This window comes from Pseudophryne corroboree, chromosome 7 (genome assembly GCF_028390025.1).
Source record: "Pseudophryne corroboree isolate aPseCor3 chromosome 7, aPseCor3.hap2, whole genome shotgun sequence".
In the NCBI taxonomy this organism is placed as follows: domain Eukaryota; kingdom Metazoa; phylum Chordata; class Amphibia; order Anura; family Myobatrachidae; genus Pseudophryne; species Pseudophryne corroboree.
Window position 1 is genome coordinate 18,292,132 of NC_086450.1, and position 18,355 is coordinate 18,310,486.

Sequence of the window (18,355 nt, forward strand, 5' to 3'; positions counted from 1 at the left end):
TTTAGATTGCTCTTAGTACCAGAATGTTTATGTGAAGAGACTTTTCCAGGTTCGTCCATACCCCCTGGAAGTTTCTTCCTTGTGTGACTGCTCCCCAACCTCTCAGGCTGGCGTCCGTGGTCACCAGGATCAAATCCTGTATGCCGAATCTGCGGCCCTCCAATAGATGAGCCTTTTGCAACCACCACAGAAGATATACCCTTGTCCTTGGCGACAGGGTTATTCGCAGGTGCATCTGAGGATGCGACCCTGACCATTTGTCCAACAGATCCCTTTGGAAAATTCTTGCATGGAATCTGCCGAATGGAATTGCTTCGTAAAAAGCCACCATTTTTCCCAGGACTCTTGTGCATTGATGTACAGACACCTTTCCTGGTTTTAGGAGGTTCCTGACAGGTCGGATAACTCCTTGGCTTTTTCCTCGGGAAGAAAAACCTTTTTCTGAACCGTGTCCAGAATCATCCCTAGGAACAGCAGACGTATCGTCGGAAAACAGCTGCGATTCTTGGAATATTTAGAATCCAGTCGTGCCGTCGAAGAACTACTTTAGATAGTGCTCTTCCGACCTCCAACTGTTCTCTGGAACTTGCCCTTTTTAGGTCGTGCAAGTAAGGGATAATTTAGATGCCTTTTTTCTTTGAAGAAACATCTTTTCGGCCATTACCTTGGTAAAAAGGCCCGGGGTGCCGTGGATAATTCAAACGGCATCGTCTGAAACTGATATTGACAGTTCTGTACCACGAACCAGAGGTACCCTTGATGAGAAGGACAAAATTTGGACATGGAGGTAATCCTTGATGTCCAGGGACACCATATAGTTTCCGGTTCGCTATCACTGCTCTGAGTGACTTTATCTCGATTTGAACCTTTTATGTAAGTGTTCAAAACATTTTAGATTTAGACTATGTGTCACCAAGCCGTCTGGCTTCAGTACCACAATATAGTGTGGAAAAATAATACCCTTTTCCTTGTCGTAGGAGGGGTACTTTGATTATCACCTGCTGGATATACAGCTTGTGAATTGTTTCCAATGCTGCCTCCCTGTCGGAGGGAGCCGTTGGTAAAGCAGACTTCAGGAACCTGCGAGGAGAAGATGTCTCGACTCTCCAATCTTTACCCCTGGGATAATACTCGTACGATCTAGGGGTCAACTTGCGAGTGATCCCACTGCGCCCTGAGACTCTTGAGACTACCCCCCCACCTTGAGTCCGCTTGCACGGCCCCAGCGTCATGCTGAGGACTTGGCAGACGCGGTGGAGGGCTTCTTTTCCTGGGAAAAGGCTGCCTGCTGCAGTCTACTTCCCTTACCTCTATGTCTGGGCAGATATGACTGGCCTTTTGCCTGCATGCCCTCATGGGAAAGGAAAGATTGAGGCTGAAAAGACGGTGTCTTTTTTAGCTGAGATGTAACTTGGGGTAAAAAAGGTTGGATTTCCCAGCTGTTGCTGTGGTCCCCAGGTCCGATGGACCGACCCCCAAATAACTCCTTCCCTTTATACAGCAATACTTCCATCTGCCGTATGGGATCTGTATCACCTGACCACTGTCGTGTCCCTGACATCTTCTGGGAGATATGGACAACGCACTTATCTTGATGCCAGAGAGCAAATATCCCTCTGTGCATCTCACATACATATATATAGAATGCATCCTATTAAATGCTCTACATGAATAAAATATTTTCAGTCAGGGAATCCGACCAAGCCAACCCAGCACTGCATCTCCAGGCTGATGGCGATCGCTGGTCGCAGTATAACCACCGTATGTGTGTATATACTTTTTAGGATATTTTTCCAGCTTCCTATCAGCTGGCTCCTTGAGGGCGGCCGTATCTGGAGACGGTAACGCCACTTGATAAGCGTGTGAGCGCCTTATCACCCTAAGGGGTGTTTCCCAACGTACCCTAATTTCTGGCGGGAAAGGGTATAACGCCAATATTTGCTATCGGGGTAACCCTACGCATCATCACACACTTCATTTTATTTTATCTGATTCAGGAAAAACTACAGGCAGTTTTTTCACTCCCACATAATACCCTTTCTTGTGGTACTTGTAGTATCAGAAACACGTAACACCTCCTTCATTGCCCTTAACGTGTGGCCCTAATGAGAAATACGTTTGTTTATTCACCGTCGACACTGTATTCAGTGTCCGTGTCTGTGTCTGTGTCGACCGACTGAGGTAAATGGGCGTTTTTAAAACCCCTGACGGTGTTTCTGAGACGCCTGGACCGGTCCTAATAGATTGTCGGCCGTCTCATGTCGTCAACCGACCTTGCAGCGTGTTGACATTCTCACGTAATTCTCTAAATAAGCCATCCATTCCGGTGTCGACTCCCTAGAGAGTGACATCACCATTACAGGCAATTTCTCCGCCTCCTCACCAACATCGTCCTCATACATGTCGACACACACGTACCGACACACAGCACACACACCGGGAATGCTCTGACAGAGGACAGGACCCACTAGCCCTTTGGGGAGACAGAGGGAGAGTCTGCCAGCACACACCAAAAACGCTATAATTATATAGGGACAACCTTATATAAGTGTTTCTCCCTTATAGCATCTTTTATATATATACAATATCGCCAAAATCAGTGCCCCCCCTCTCTGTTTTAACCCTGTTTCTGTAGTGCAGTGCAGGGGAGAGCCTGGGAGCCTTCTCTCCAGCTTTTCTGTGAGAGAAAATGGCGCTGTGTGCTGAGGAGATAGGCCCCGCCCCTTTTTCGGCGGGCTCGTCTCCCGCTATTTTTGAAGTTAGGCAGGGGTTAAATATCTCCATATAGCCTCTGTGGGCTATATGTGAGGTATTTTTTGCCTCTAATAAGGTTTTTATTTGCCTCTCAGAGCGCCCCCCCCAGCGCTCTGCACCCTCAGTGACTGTTGTGTGAAGTGTGCTGAGAGGAAAATGGCGCACAGCTGCAGTGCTGTGCGCTACCTTTATGAAGACTCAGGAGTCTTCAGCCGCCGATTTTGGACCTCTTCTCTCTTCAGCGTCTGCAAGGGGGCCGGCGGCGCGGCTCCGGTGACCATCCAGGCTGTACCTGTGATCGTCCCTCTGGAGCTAGTGTCCAGTAGCCAAGCAGCAAATCCACTCTGCACGCAGGTGAGTTCACTACTTCTCCCCTAAGTCCCTCGTTGCAGTGATCCTGTTGCCAGCAGGACTCACTGTAAAGTAAAAAACCTAAGCTAAACTTTCTCTAAGCAGCTCTTTAGGAGAGCCACCTAGATTGCACCCTTCTCGTTCGGGCACAAAATCTAACTGGAGTCTGGAGGAGGGTCATAGGGGGAGGAGCCAGTGCACACCACCTGATCTGGTAAAAGCTTTACTTTTTTGTGCCCTGTCTCCTGCGGAGCCGCTATCCCCCCATGGTCCTTTCAGGAACCCCAGCATCCACTTAGGACGATAGAGAAATTCTAATTATAAAGTACTGGTAATATAATAGAGAATATTCAAAAAGCATAATTTTCACAGTCAGCCTCCAGCCTCAGTATGTTCATCTCCTGAAATACCCAGTGATGGGTAATGTCAGACTGGGGCATTAGAGGCCCACCGGGGAAATGCAGTGGTAGTATCCGATGCTTAGAGGCTTGGCTTGATAAGTATATCCAGTAAATACTGCTGGTGCATGCATGATAATGTAGCAGATTAGTAACAGCGATGCACTGTAGAAAATGCACCACAGTTCTGTAAAAGGCTGGAAGGGCTTAGCCTCCCTGCCGGTTATAGTTTTGTACTCTGCATCTATTGACTGGTCCTGCTGCTGTTATTCAGTGGAAACCCTGCCAGAACCTACTCATCAGTTTCCAGCTCATTGGGGCTGATTAAGAGCTGATCACTGCTGTGCGTTTTCGCATAGCAGCCGATCAGGTCTGAACTGCGCATGCGCCGGCCGCAGTGTGCCGGCGCATGCCAGAGATGTGACCGGCATCTCAGCCCAGCGATCACCTCTGCCTGATTGACAGGCAGAGGCGTTTGCTGGGCAGGAGGGGGCGTGCCAGCGGTGTTGGACCACCATTTTGGGGGTGCGGCCCAGGCAACGCAGGCATACCCAGACCGTGCGGGGGGCGGGCCACGGTGGCTGTGTGATGTCACACGTAGCCGCTGTGACCCGGAGAGTGAAGGGTAGCTCCCTGCCAGCAAGCAAGGGCTGCGCTGGTAGGCAGCTACTCTATAGTTACAAAAGCGTTGCCGCCGTGGGATGCTTTTGTACCTGTGCAGCGGGGGGAGGGCCAGACATGCGGGACGGACTAGCGCTGTGCTGGGCGTCCTCCCGCATGTCAGGGTGGCTTATCATAGCCGTGACCCCTTGTACCGGTATTGACCATTCAGCCTGCACCTAGCCTAGCCCAGACCTGGGCGCTGTTATAGTGAAATCCATCATAGCCTGTCAGGAGCCGCGTTGAGCTATGCGTGCGTAACAGAAATGCTTCTTTCTACACCACGCAAATGAATGAGCATATAACTTTTTATGAGGCCCTAATGTCTTGTTTGCAGTTGTATAAGGACTGACAGCCACAAGGGGAGGTGGACCAAACCTTGGAGAGAGATAAAGTAAAGTCCCTGTGCTAAATGACAGGTACAAGCTGATTGCATGTGTAATGTATCATTTTCAATGCAATATACAGTATCCCACTGCTTATGTAATGCATAAGAGCTGTCCCTTGTGTACACAGGACTTCTGGGTTCCTCTCAGGGGAACTCTGCAGAAAACTCTGCCCAGAGAATGCCACTGATAGATGACGTTGCCTATCGGGAACAGGTTTCACTTTCCAGAGCTTAATACATACCGGGACATCGCAAACACATGGCGGACCCCTTATGCATTCTGAGAATGCAGCTTGATAGTGATAGTTCATCTTGCTCTGATTGCTTTGCACAACATCCCCACTTTTTCTCTCTCCAAGACTTGATACACCTCCCCTCCAATTTTAATACTATTTTCCTTTAATGACTATGGGCGTTTTTCAGACCTGATTGTAGCATCAAATTTGTTAGCCGTTGGGCAAAACCATGTGCACTGCAGGGGGGGGGGGGGGGGGGGGGGGGGGCAGATGTAACATGTGCAGAGAGAGTTAGAGTTGGGTGAGGTGTGTTCAAACTGAAATCTAAATTGCAGTGTAAAAATAAAGCAGCCAGTATTTAACCTGCACAGAAACACTATAACCCACCCAAATCTAACTCTCTCTGCACATGTTACATCTGCCCCACCTGCAGTGCACATGGGTTTGCCCAACTGCTAACAAGTTTGCTGCTACGATCAGGTCTGTATGTTCATCCAGTTGTTGTAGTTTAAGTTGCTGCCCAATGATTTGGGTCCAATGATCACTCCATAACTCATCCATGGAGAATGACTATTAACAATAAGATTACAGTCAGCACTTACCAGCAGTTCATGGTCCTTAGATAGATCGAGCGTGTAACCGTAGGGAAGGAGAATCATCTTTCCATAGGAATGTATGGTCAGGTAGAAGAGAATATCAGACTTGATCAGCTCTATGAGGCCTGACAGTGCCTTAGTCTCGGGTTCTGAGGCTACAGATGATCCGCAAAAGGTGGAGCTGTTGCAGTTTCTAGAAGCGCCAATAGCTGAACATTGGGGACAAAGAGTAAATGCTGAAGTCACCTGAGATATCACAACAGGGTTCCCTGCGGCCGTTCAGCTGCTCCTATGTCACAAATCAGCTAATTATTATTATCATTATCCTTTATTTATATGGCGCCACAAGGGTTCCGCAGCGCCCAATTACAGAGTACATAAACAAATAATCAATACAGGAAAACAGTGACTTACAGTTGACGACAATATTGGACAAATACAGGGTAAATAAACATAACTACTTCAGCATATGACACTGACATAAGTATCAGGTGGCAGAAAACTGCGGGATTTGGTGCAGTTGAAGATTATTAAAGTAAGAAAAGGATAAGCAAATGAAGGAAGAGGGCCCTGCTCGTGAGAGCTTACATTCTAAAGGGGAGGGGTAGACAGACAGGGGTGACAAGGAGTAGACAGAGAGCATGGGACAGAGGGTTAGGATGAAATTTGTCTGGGTTTTGTGAAGAAGTGGGTCTTGAGAGCCCGTGTGACATTTTTTGAGAGTGGTGGAGAGTCTGAGGGCGAGAGGTAGAGAATTCCAGAGAAAGGGAGCAGCATGTGAGAAATCTTGGAGGTAGTGATGAGAGGAAGTAATCAGAAGACAGGAGAGTCGGCATGCATTAGCAGAGCGAAGAGGACGGGTGGGAGAGTAAAGGGAGATAAGGTCAGAGATGTAGATGGGAGAGGAGTGGGTGAGAGCTTTGTAAGAGAGTGTGAGAAGTTTGAATTAGATTCTGAAAGGGAAGGGGGGCCAGTGAAGGTCTAGTAAGAGAGGAGAGGTGGACGTAGTGAGTTTGGTCAGGAAGATGAGCCGGGCTGCAGCATTGAGGATAGGTTGGAGTGGAGAGAGGCGTATATGTCAGGGGAACCAGTTATGAGGAGATTACAGTAGTCCAGTCTGGAGATGACCAGTGAGTGGATAAGGGTCTTAGTAGCATCATGGGTCAGAAAGCGTCTCATCCTGGAAATATGCTTGAGATGAAAATGGCTTGGCCTTGTGAGAGGTGCTAATATTTCCTACATAACGTAGGTTCCTGCCGAAACACCATATACTACTAGTACAGCACTGGAGCAATGAATCCACAGGACCTGGGAAATATCCTGAGCTTTGTAGAGGACAAATGTGGGGATTATCCCTGGACCGGTATAGTGTCTCTGGTGATCAGCGGCTGGTGGCATGACCCTTCTGTGGGTCTTCTAGAAGAATGTGATACGTAAGGTAAATATTATAATCACAACTTTTCGGTTTTTGGTTTTGTTTAAAGGAAAAAATTTATAAAAAATAAAAGTATAATCAGTGATTTAAAAAAACTATAATAAAAACAATAAAAACAGGTAAAATCATGTAATTTTTGCCATCCAAAACCCCAAATTAGGATCCAAAATCTGAATCCCGAACCAAGGGAAGATCCAAACCGGGACTCTATTCAGATCGGTTCTCCAGGATTTGTATGGATTCGAATGTCTGGAGGACCGACCCCTACATCTCTGCACTTATGTCACAATGCTGGATGTAAAAGATTTGTTTGAAAACCATCATGTTTAGCTTCCGTCCAAAGCAGCGCAGCCCGCAATTCCGTCATGCACTTTGTCTATGTCGGCACACCCATTATGGCAGAGTTACGCTCCTTCACATCTAAGTGGAGATGCAACTGAAATGCGGTCATGTCTGGGACTTTGACGATGATGATGATGATGATGATGATAATGAGATGAAGATGTCTTGCCATGAGGCAAGTTAAAATTTGAAATAACAAATGTTCTTTCTGTACAATCATAGTACCGGGGAAACAGTTTGGTAATGAGACAGTCAGCGCTATCTACGACCTGTAACTGAACAGAGGGACGTAGTTATGTGACCGGCGGTCACGCCCGTCACCCGTACCCAACCCTGAACAGAAACTACCATAGCACCCTCTATACAGCCTTTAAGCCTATGTATTACTCACCAAAAGATGGCAAGTTCTGAAATAGTCCTGATCTCACTATTACTGCACCTACAAGATGCAATTGTGGTGATATTAGTGAGATTATTGCTATTAAAAAGTTAAAAAGTTATAGAAAATAGTTTAAACAATTGCTGACCCTGATCTGTGCTGTGTTCCTGTTCCTTATTCCAAGTAACAACCTTCGCCCGACACGTTCTGTAATAGGCGTGTTCTGAAGTGCTTGAAGCTGTTATTTCATATACATCTGTGCACGTGTAAGCTCTGTCCTATGCAATGCAATGACAATAGTGCCCTCTGCTGATAGTGCCAGGTATTGCAGGTTACAGGTCAAATATTGACTGACATTTCATATACAGAGTACCAGTAACACTTATTATTATTTATTACCAGTTATTTATATAGCACATATTCCGCAGGGCTTTACAGAGAATTGGCCATTCACATCAGTCCCTGCCCCAGTGGAGCTTACACTCTATATTCCCTACCACATGTACCCACACACACATTCATGCTAGGGTTAATTTTGTTGGGATCCAAATATACTTATCAGTATATTTTTTCGGATTGTGGGAGGAAACCGGAGTACCTGGAGGAAACCAACGCAAGTACGGAGAAAATATACAAACTCCGCACAGTTAGAGCCATAGTGGGAATCGAACCCATGACCTCAGTGCTTTGAGGCAGTAATGCTAACCACTACACCATCCATGCTGCCCTATGCTTGTCATAGCAACATATTATGCCAAGAACAGATTAATCATGATTAAATGCAATACACAGATTTGGTTGTTTATTGTGCCTAAAAATGAAAATAAAAGTATGCATTTTTTTTAAATAGATATTTTTCAATGTGAAAAATTCAGTAATTTGCAAATTGACTTACTGCACCACTGCGCATCAAAATTCCGATTCAGGTCCACTCCGTAACAGGTGCCATTTTCGTATGGGGCGCGATTCTTTCTCCACAGACGCTCCTGTGTTTAATGCCAAAATTAAACATTTTTTTGGTATGGCTTCCATTATGTTGTGTATCCTTCTGTACTGTAATTACTAATATGTCTGTCTGTGAAGGTATTACTACATGCATGGAGTCTTCTACAGTCACATGCTTAGACTACAGTGGCAAACGCAGGATTTCTAGAGAGGGGTTTCCAAATGCAATCCACAATCTCCCACTTGGCGGAACATGGAATACAGTATTAATATTTAACACAATATATGGTCTATAGTATAGGCTGTATCAAACATATTTAAATAATATAAATAAGATAAGTAATCAGGAAGAGGTTAAACATACTATAATAAATAAATACACAAATATAATGGAACCAGTACTGCACTTTCTATGCAAACATTCTCCCACCACATGGTAAGGCTCCTGTCTCTTCTTCCCGGTAGCTACTCTCTGGTCCAGTGCACTGACTGAGGGCTCAGATCCACACACAGCAAACTTGGTAGAAGAAGCTGCTCCCACTGGGCATGTGCAGCAGCTCTGCTCTGTACCATACACTGCATGATGTGGTGGCATCTCTAGTAACCGTATTATATACCATTGCTATTGTTGTTATAATTTGAGCCACTTGCCAAGAGGAGGGGGTTTCTGGGCAACCAGAACCCCCCCCACCCCCCGCGTTTGCCTATGCACTACACTGCATATAAAGCTTATACAGAGAACATGTCATTGTAGAATGATTTCTGTCCTTCTTGCAAGGAAGTAGAAGGAAGAAATGTGTGATATTCTGGTATGACGACCTTCATACGTCACATATGTGTAGTAATTGAGGGTTCTGGACTGTTAGGGTATATTAGACCTGATTCTGCGCTGTACACAGGGCCTAATTCAGACCAGATCGCTGCTGTGTGTTTTCGCACAGCAGCCGTTTAGGTCTGAACTGAGCATGCGCCGGCGTCACAATGCATCACATGCAGCCACTTCGCCCCGGACAGCAACGACTAGCTCCCTGCCAGCGCGCAGGAGTTAAACAGACAGGGAGCTACTCGTAAAGTACAAAAGCATCGCCGCGGTGCGATGCTTTTGTACTTGTGCGGCGGGGGGGGGGGGGGGGGGCCTGACATTCGGGGCAGACTAGCCCTGTGCTGAGTGTCCCCCCTGCATGTCGGAGTAAATGATCGTAGCCGTGCAAAATTCTGCACGGCTACGATCAACTCTGAATCAGGCCCACAAAACGGATGGTTTGCGTACAACACTGATGGTAGGCGGACTGCGCAGAGCAGGACCTGCGTCATCGCGCACAGTGTCCCCTAAGCCACAGCGCGGCGTGGTGGAACTTATTTTCCTATTGTTTTCCAACTTGTCTTTGAAACGCTTTATTGAAGATGGGGGTCATAAAAAGACGACAGTTATTCTAGCACAAAGTGACAAGGTTTAAAGTGTAACTGTGATACATACTGTGATGCCGGAATTAATAAGTCACCTTTTGTAAATGTATCTAATTGTATGTATGGATGTTCTAAAGGTGAAGATAATGATTGTAATAAAATAACATACTGTAAATAAGGTCTAAAGTTCCCTCTTTCTGAGCTTCTCTGTCTTGTCCCATAGACCTGGCAGATCTAGCCTGAGAGATGCTTCACTTTATCCTTACAGGGTAACATTTTGGTTGATTTCCCCCCCTCTGGGCACTAAGCATACCTTACCTGTTTTCTGTATCATTTCCATAGTGCATCTATCCGGATTTTATGTTGTTTTTTAAGACTAGACTTTGGTAGTTTTTGAAATAAACATTATGGGCTGATTCTGAGGTAAGAGTAAAGTAAAACAGAGCAAGATCTATGGCCCTCATTCCGAGTCGTTCGCTCGGTATTTTTCATCGCATCGCAGTGAAAATCCGCTTAGTACGCATGCGCAATATTCGCACTGCGACTGCGCCAAGTAATTTTACAATGAAGATAGTATTTTTACTCACGGCTTTTTCATCGCTCCGGCGATCGTAGTGTGATTGACAGGAAATGGGTGTTACTGGGCGGAAACATGGCGTTTTAGGGGCGTGTGGATGAAAACGCTACCGTTTCCGGAAAAAACGCAGGAGTGGCCGGAGAAACGGGGGAGTGTCTGGGCGAACGCTGGGTGTGTTTGTGACGTCAAACCAGGAACGACAAGCACTGAACTGATCGCACAGGCAGAGTAAGTCTGGAGCTACTCAGAAACTGCTAAGAAGTTTGTAATCGCAATATTGCGAATACATCGGTCGCAATTTTAAGAAGCTAAGATTCACTCCCAGTAGGCGGCGGCTTAGCGTGTGTAACTCTGCTAAAATCGCCTTGCGACCGATCAACTCGGAATGAGGGCCTATACCTGTAACTGTGCACCTGGGTAACACCGTGCGCGGGTAACACAAGGCGTGCAGGCTGCAAATACATGTCTTATGTCGGCATGCAGGGTAAATACTGTCTGCTTCTGCATGTAGCCGACAAATGCTGGACATAGTGGCATATATATAATGGTGCTGCAACCATATACATATATTACCACTCCGAAGTCAGCACAACCGGCAGAAATCACCAGGAAAATGGCGTGGCGGATATTTTCCCAGTGATTCGCGCATGCACAGAACAGATGTCCCTGGGAACAAGGCACGGACGCCATGTTCCTGAGGACCTGCACATGCGCGGTAGACTCTAGCGCAAAGCCGGAGTCTCCTGCGCTTACAGAGAGGAAGTGGTCCAATCGGATCCTGGACACAGGCCCTCTCCTCTCCGAAACCACTCCTGGTTGGACAGTTTTACAATCACCCTGCAATGTAGAGTTGAGTTTGGACATGACCATTCTGAAATCTACATCTCTCAATGCAATGCAGGAAACATTCACCCTATGTATTATTTATAATGCACTTTCCGCTGTTAGTGGAGTGTAAGAGCATTAGTTGTGTGTGAGCCTTTACAGATAACCAGAGCAGTAACTAGATGTGTGCCGATGGTGCCTTGCCCACAGCGCAAATGCACTGAGGGCACACAATCGAGCATCTCACCTGCTAGCTCCGAGCCCAAACTGCTGAAGGCCGCAGCGGCGTCTGTGCAGCCTTCTCAATGGCCCAGCCCCCCTCTCCTGCAATATGGAAGCCGCTGCCACACACCAGACTCCTGCTGCTGAAGCCGTCACCCGCCCTCCCGTGTCCCCGTGAAGCTGCCACCGCCAGCCCGCAACAGCACATAAGTGACTACACTACACTACACTACACTATATTACACTACACTTCACTCCAGTGCACTACACTACACTATATTACACTACACTTCACTACAGTACATTACACTACACTACACCACAGTACACTTCACTACACTACACTACACCCTAAGGGTAGGAGGGGGTGTAAGGGGGACTGGCTGCCGTACTGTGTTAAAGGGGGAAAGGGGGACTCTGCCTGCCATAAGGTGTAAAAGGGGGACTCTGTCTGATGTAATATGTAAAGGGAAACGCTCTCTGCCGTAATGTGTAAAAAAGGGGACGCTGTCTGCCGTAATGTGTAAAAAAGGGGGATGCTGTCTGACGTAATGTGTCAAAGGGGCTCTACCTGGTGTAGTGGCGCTACTGTGCGGCGTAATTTGAATAATGGAGACTACTGTGCACCATTATATGAATTGGTATTATTTTGTGGCCACACCCCTTTCCAGTGAAGTCACGCCCCTATATTTTTTGCGCTCGGCTACGGTGCGCACTGCCGCCGGTTTGCATTAAGGGAGGGCGCCGATGCCGTTTCTTGCACACAGCGCTAAAATGTCTAGTTATGGCACTGCAGATAACTACTGTATAGTGGTTAGAAGAACCCGCTGAGGGTAAATTTACTAAGACGGGAGTTCTATTTAAGATGGGATGTTGCAACTAATCAGATTCCAGGTATTATCTTCTAGCAGGTGCTAGATAAATGAGTAGGCTGTGATTGGATGCTTTGGGCAACATCCCATCTTAAAAAGAACCCCCATCTTTGTAAATTTACCCCGTTGTGTCTATATTTTGCGGCACACCCTTACATGTGTAGTTCTAGACTACGGCTGGGACCTGTCCTGCAAATTATCTATCATTCATTACACAGGCAAAACATTCATGCAGTCTATGTGGGACTTTGAGGCCAATCATGAAATCACTATACTGTATGCTGCAGTTTGCACAACATTCTACAGATTATCAGACCAGCGAGGACTGTGTAAAGTGCAAGTCATGTGTCCTCTGCAGCTTATACACCATTTAAGGAGTATTTTTCCTCTTGATGGAACCTTGAATTCTGGCAGGTAGACAAATACTGTAGGTGTGTTAGGATAAGTTCTCTGCACTTCCATGATTTGCACTTATCAGAAATTAAATTACCATTTGTATATGCAAATAAAAAACATGATTATTGAAACGTCCCACCAGGAAATGGTACTTCTCCCTGGGCTTATGTTTAGGAGTAACTGCAATAAGCATTTTCACTAGGAAACGCCCTGATAAGATTTGATTTCGTAGTAGAATTAAGATGGTTATCTACAGAGACAGTAGCCGGTACCTCATACTGCGGCTCCTGTAATACGACTAAGGGGGGAATTCAATTAGCAGCAGGAAAAATACATTACAGAGGCTAACTGTTCCCCAGGGGGTAATTCAATTATCCCCAATAGGCGGCACCATCTGGGATTTTGCTTAACCTGCCCAGAGGTAGGAAACCCAAAATGTGTGATAAGTGCCATTTTTTTTGCGCCAGTTTCACAGCTATGAATTAAATCCCCCCCCTAAATCTTACATTCTCCTCACTACAATGCAATTTCTGGTCTGTCTCTTCTGCTTTGTCTTACCGTTGTCCATGAGTAAATATAGCCATCGATGTTAAATACAGGAACAACGTAGAAGTCTACTTCTCTAAGGACCTTGTTGAGCAAAGCATCAGTCTGGTGTTTAGTAACAATCTGTAGAATACAGCACGAGTACAAATGAATGATCTTTTATAGTATTACATTTCTATGAAAAAAACCTAACGTATCTGCTGAAATGATCCGCTTCTGCAGCAGGAATAATGGACGTATCACAATTGCTTATATGTAGATGCGTTTGTTGCGTTGTATTAGTTGCTAAATATCTGAGGGGGAATGTATCAAAACTTGGAGAGAGATAAATTACCAACCAATCGCTTCCTGTCATGTTACAGTCTGTGTTTGAAAAATGAGTTAGTAGCTGATTGGATGGTACTTTCTCTCTCTCCAAGGCATAGTACCAATGTCGGACTGGGATATGAAGGGCCCACCGGGGGGATGCAGTTATAGGGGCCAATACTTAGGGGTGTGGCCAGCTTACAAAGGGGGTGTGGCCAGTTTCCACAGAGGCTTGAAATACACAATAGTTTAGTGCAGTGTAATGCAACATATCCACCATGTATAATACAAGTGCACAGACTGGAACCTGATCCCTAGAGGAAGGAGTGGGTCCTCAGGCAGTGGGGCCTACCGGTGGTTTCCCTGGTACCCCTGTGGGCCAGTCCGACCCTGCATAGTACAGAGACCCCAAAATCCCAAGGGATATCTGGCAAGACTGAGCAGAGGATAATGAGTGACATGACTGCGATACTGCAGATTTGCCAACTGGGCTCTGGTAAGCTTTCCTCATTTAGGGACCAAGGGGTCTATTCATAAAGCAGTGAAAAGTGTGGAGAAGTGAGCCAGTGGAGAAGTTGCCCATGGCAACCAATCAGCATTGAGGTAACATTTATAATTTGCATACTATACAATTGTACGAAGCTTCTGATTGGTCGCCATGGGCAACTTCTCCACAGGCTCACTTCTCCACTCTTTTCACTGCTTCATAAATAGACCCCCAACTCAGTTATAACATGACATATATTGGAATTTGTTACAGCAAACTGTTGATTAACTATTGAAGCAATCCTGTGTGATGCTGCTTGTGACGGGGGTGCGTGTCTTGTCTATGCTTGCTCCGGGGGTATGTGATATAGAAAAGAAATTCCTTAGAGAGATCTCCTGTGTGGGAAAAGACAACCTTGTTAAATCCCATAAGGAACTTCCTTCCTGGTGTTTCTACGGGTGTGGTATGGAGAGTCGACAGTGTCTAGGTCAACCACTATTGGTTGACAGTAAGTAGGTCAACGTGGGTTCTAGGTCAACAGGGACTCTAGGTCAACATGTTCTAGGTTGACATGACATAAGGTCAACATGAGTTTTTTCACTTTTTTTGGTGTTGTTTTTTCCGTACAGTGACCAGGAACGCCAATTAGTGCACCATGTCCCCTCGCATGGCTGGCTTCGCTGGCCATGCTTCGAGCAAGGTGCCTCACTGCGCTCGGCCCAGGTCACCGTTCCCAATTGTAGTCCATGTGGGTCATAAAGTATGAAAAAGTAAAAAAATATTTTTTTTTAAAGAAAAACTCATGTCGACCTTTAGTCATGTCGACCAAGAACATGTCGACCTAGAATCTATGTCGACCTAGAAACCATGTAGACATACTTACTGTCGACCAATAGTGGTCGACCTAGGCAATGTTGAACTAAGTCTTGTCGACCTAGAGACCGGATCCCGTTTCTGCTTTGTCTATTCATATTTGGTTTCCTCTTTTTTGATTTCTGCATGGGACCTCAGTGTGACTTTCCTCAGATTATAATATTCTTGGGTTTTATAAGAATGTATGACTATTGCATCTGTCAGGCCATCATGGCATCCTTGTGCTATCTCTGGACTATTGCATTATACAGTCATATACAGTGCCTGTGTTTGTTACTTATGCGTTTTCCTGATAACCAAGTTCTACCAATTGGTGTAGCTACTACCTTAGGGGCAGATTTATTAAGCTTGGTGAAGTGATAAAGTGGAAGGTGATAAAGGACCAGCCAATCAGATTTTAACTTCCATGTCACAGGCTGGGTTTGAAAAATGACAGTTAGGAGCTGACTGGCTGGTCCTTTATCACCTTCCACTTTATCACTTCACCAAGCTTAATAAATCTGCCCCTTAGTGTTATATTTTGTTTATTTTGTGTTATATTTTAGAATGTAAACGCAATACAAAAATTACTAAAAAAAAAAAAAAAAAATCTCATAAGGACAACCCTAGTACCCTCAGGTTAATTTGTCATCACGTTACAATCAGAGACTGTCCCACTGAACACCCTCCGGGCCTGATTCAGAGGAGGACGCAGTGTTAATGTTGCATGCCGATGCTTTATATCTGCACCAGCCTCTGAGCCGCACCGCGCATGCGACGCAATCTAGTGCATTATGACAGAGTCGCAGTAGAGATGTGGACGCCCGGTAGCAGAAATATAAGGGGTGTTCCTGGATGCTGATTGGGAGGTAATGAGGGGGGGGGTGGGCAGCTAGACCAACACATGGAGATGTTGCGTCTACAGATGGTGACAGTAGGCCTCCAACCTTGCACATTCGCATAGACTAGAGACGCAGACGTGACTGCAACAAAAGATGGACAGTGGGTGAGCGTCTAAGTCCACATCTGAATCAGCGCCTGGGTTTCTGTATAACGTCTGGTCGGCCAAGTGCTGGCGGAAAAATAGTCTTGGACTGAATAACGAGCTATTGCCCATAGGTGGTAATCTCACTGAAATGCCCCTTTACAATACACATATGCAGTATATGACTTACCTCCTTTACAAACCACTGACAGAAAGCCACGGAGACCCATTCTCTGGCATGAAAGCCGCAGTCTATAAACATGATTTTCTTCTTCTTGTCCGACGGCCATCCAATCTGCAAACACATTACCGTTTACTACTGTGATACTACTGCCATTCGCATGTAACACACAGGCCACTCCACAAACAGTCCAGACTGCATTGTCCGGATCATGCTCCCCAAATGGTGCGTCGATGACTACAAAATGCGGTTTAAGACTGAGAGTATCCGGATGATAGACCTACAATGTCTAGGTAGACAGTCAACCAGTAGACACCATATGGTCGACAGGTACACAAGGTTGGCAGATGAAAATTCGACAGGTTCAAAAGTTCAAAGAAGGTCGACGCACAAACGGTCTATACATGTTTTTTTGGGGTAGTCACATGTTTTCCTAACATTAAACACAATAGTACTAAAAGTACTGATACAGCGCTAAAAATAAATCTATGCAGACAGGTGGAAAGGATCAATCAACAATTTAATAAAAATTGAAAAATAAAAAATGGGTATAATAATGTCTAGATGACAATTAATAGGCACCAATGCACATGGAGAGCAGTTAAAGGGCCATGGCTCGTTTAAAAAGCCAAATAGAATCAGCAACAGTACAGGGATTTTCTAATATCCAGTGGTTGGTGGACCTCAGTTTTCCTTTAACCATAAAAGATGTACGTCTCTCCACAAATAGTTACCAATCCTGGAGGTACAAATGCAGGCTTCCCTGATGATATCTCAGCAAATGAGGATGTAAGCACATCAGTTGAAGGGAAATGGGTTAGTCCTCCATTAGCAGTAGGATGGTTGTGGAGGAATGGTTCCAAGCTTCTTTAAAGGTCCACCGTCCAAATGATCCTGGATGATATGTGTCCCAGTGTCCAGCAAGTAGGTTCTTACGCGTTTCGCTGTCTTCATGGGCAGCTTTATCAAAGGTTTTCCTAACATTTGCTTGATTTACTGTCCGCATGGAGAACTATTGGAAATGGGATCCTGGCCAAAGTGTGGCAAGTGAAGTGAGCCCGCAAGGGTAGACGTTTGTACTGATGGTGGTCACAGAACATAAAATATACAAGAGCTAGCCAACAAAGCAAAAAACATGTGTCAACCATTTTTGTGTTGACTGTTGTCATGATGACCTAGTCGACCTTAAATGCTGTCATCCTTTGTACCTGTCGTCCTAATGCAAGTCAACCATATGTGGCCGACCTACTGCATTGAATGTCTACCTAGACATTGTAGATCCATTATACCACAACCACGACTTAGGTAGAAGTTGGGATTTCCATAACTTTCAGTTGCCAGTGAATAAACATCACAGCGATTTTAGAAGAAAAAAGAGTTAGGGGCAGACGTCTCAAGCCTTGGAGAGAGAAAGTGGAGAAGTTGCTCAAATCAACCAATTAGCTTCTGTCATTTATCTAGCACTGTCTTTGAAATGACAGTTGTAAGCTGATTGGTTGGTTTAGGACACTGCTCCACTTTACCTCTTCTACAAAACTTGATATATCCCTCACTTAAGAAGATGTATTATAAACTCACCTTAAAGTAGTATATTGATCGCCGTTCATATGTGCTTCCCAAGTAAAGCTTTGTCACCAGGTCACTATGCTTCAGCTTAATCTCTTCCATCCAATCATAGATCTGCAATAAGGACACCACCAGCAAGTGCCGATTACAGTCAGTCTAGCTTATTTCAAAGAACTTGGGGCATTTATAAAACACCAGCATTCTGCATAGTGCAATACAATCTGCAAGGGACACATGCTGAAAGTACACCAATAAAAATGGGTTTAAGAAGATGCTATGCATAAGAGCTAGCAATCTACAGGGTGTTGAAGCTGGAGAGCGCTACAGCACATACTCCATTATGGCTTCTTCAAGGAGGCTTCAATCATTATCCAAGATGACCACCGTTTGTGGTTCTAAGCATGTATAGTACCATCTTTTTACTGTATCAGAGCACCACAGTGGGAGATATATGTCTTCCCCTGCTGTCATCGCTATCCATAGCGTCTTTGGAGATGCTGAGGCCACTTCTACTTTATTCCCCCCCCCCCCCCTCTTACCCTGATACAGTTACCATCTGGTAACCTGTATGCTCCACTCAATGACAAATGTCTTTCTAAGCATTATTGTGATCACGGTTGTACAAATCTCATTGCTGCCGAATAAACCC

The 18,355-nt window shown here is 45.5% G+C and overlaps 2 protein-coding genes across 2 annotated transcripts in view; both read right to left on the bottom strand.

Annotated features, from left to right (window-relative positions):
- LOC134943983 (carboxypeptidase O-like) overlaps nt 1–3,888 on the bottom strand; it is a 37,452-nt gene extending 33,564 nt beyond the window's left edge. The window contains exon 1 of the mRNA XM_063932532.1: nt 3,800–3,888. Coding sequence (XP_063788602.1) covers nt 3,800–3,888 — 89 coding nt within the window. The remainder of the gene's footprint in view (nt 1–3,799) is intronic.
- Nucleotides 3,889–5,263: 1,375 nt separating this feature from the next.
- The window catches only part of LOC134943984 (carboxypeptidase O-like), a 32,809-nt gene continuing 19,717 nt past the window's right edge, over nt 5,264–18,355 (bottom strand). Inside the window, exons 5-10 of the mRNA XM_063932533.1 lie at nt 17,719–17,820; nt 16,150–16,254; nt 13,342–13,452; nt 8,435–8,525; nt 7,552–7,599; nt 5,264–5,592 (exon numbers count right to left, since the gene is read on the bottom strand). Coding sequence (XP_063788603.1) covers nt 5,264–5,592; nt 7,552–7,599; nt 8,435–8,525; nt 13,342–13,452; nt 16,150–16,254; nt 17,719–17,820 — 786 coding nt within the window. The remainder of the gene's footprint in view (nt 5,593–7,551; nt 7,600–8,434; nt 8,526–13,341; nt 13,453–16,149; nt 16,255–17,718; nt 17,821–18,355) is intronic.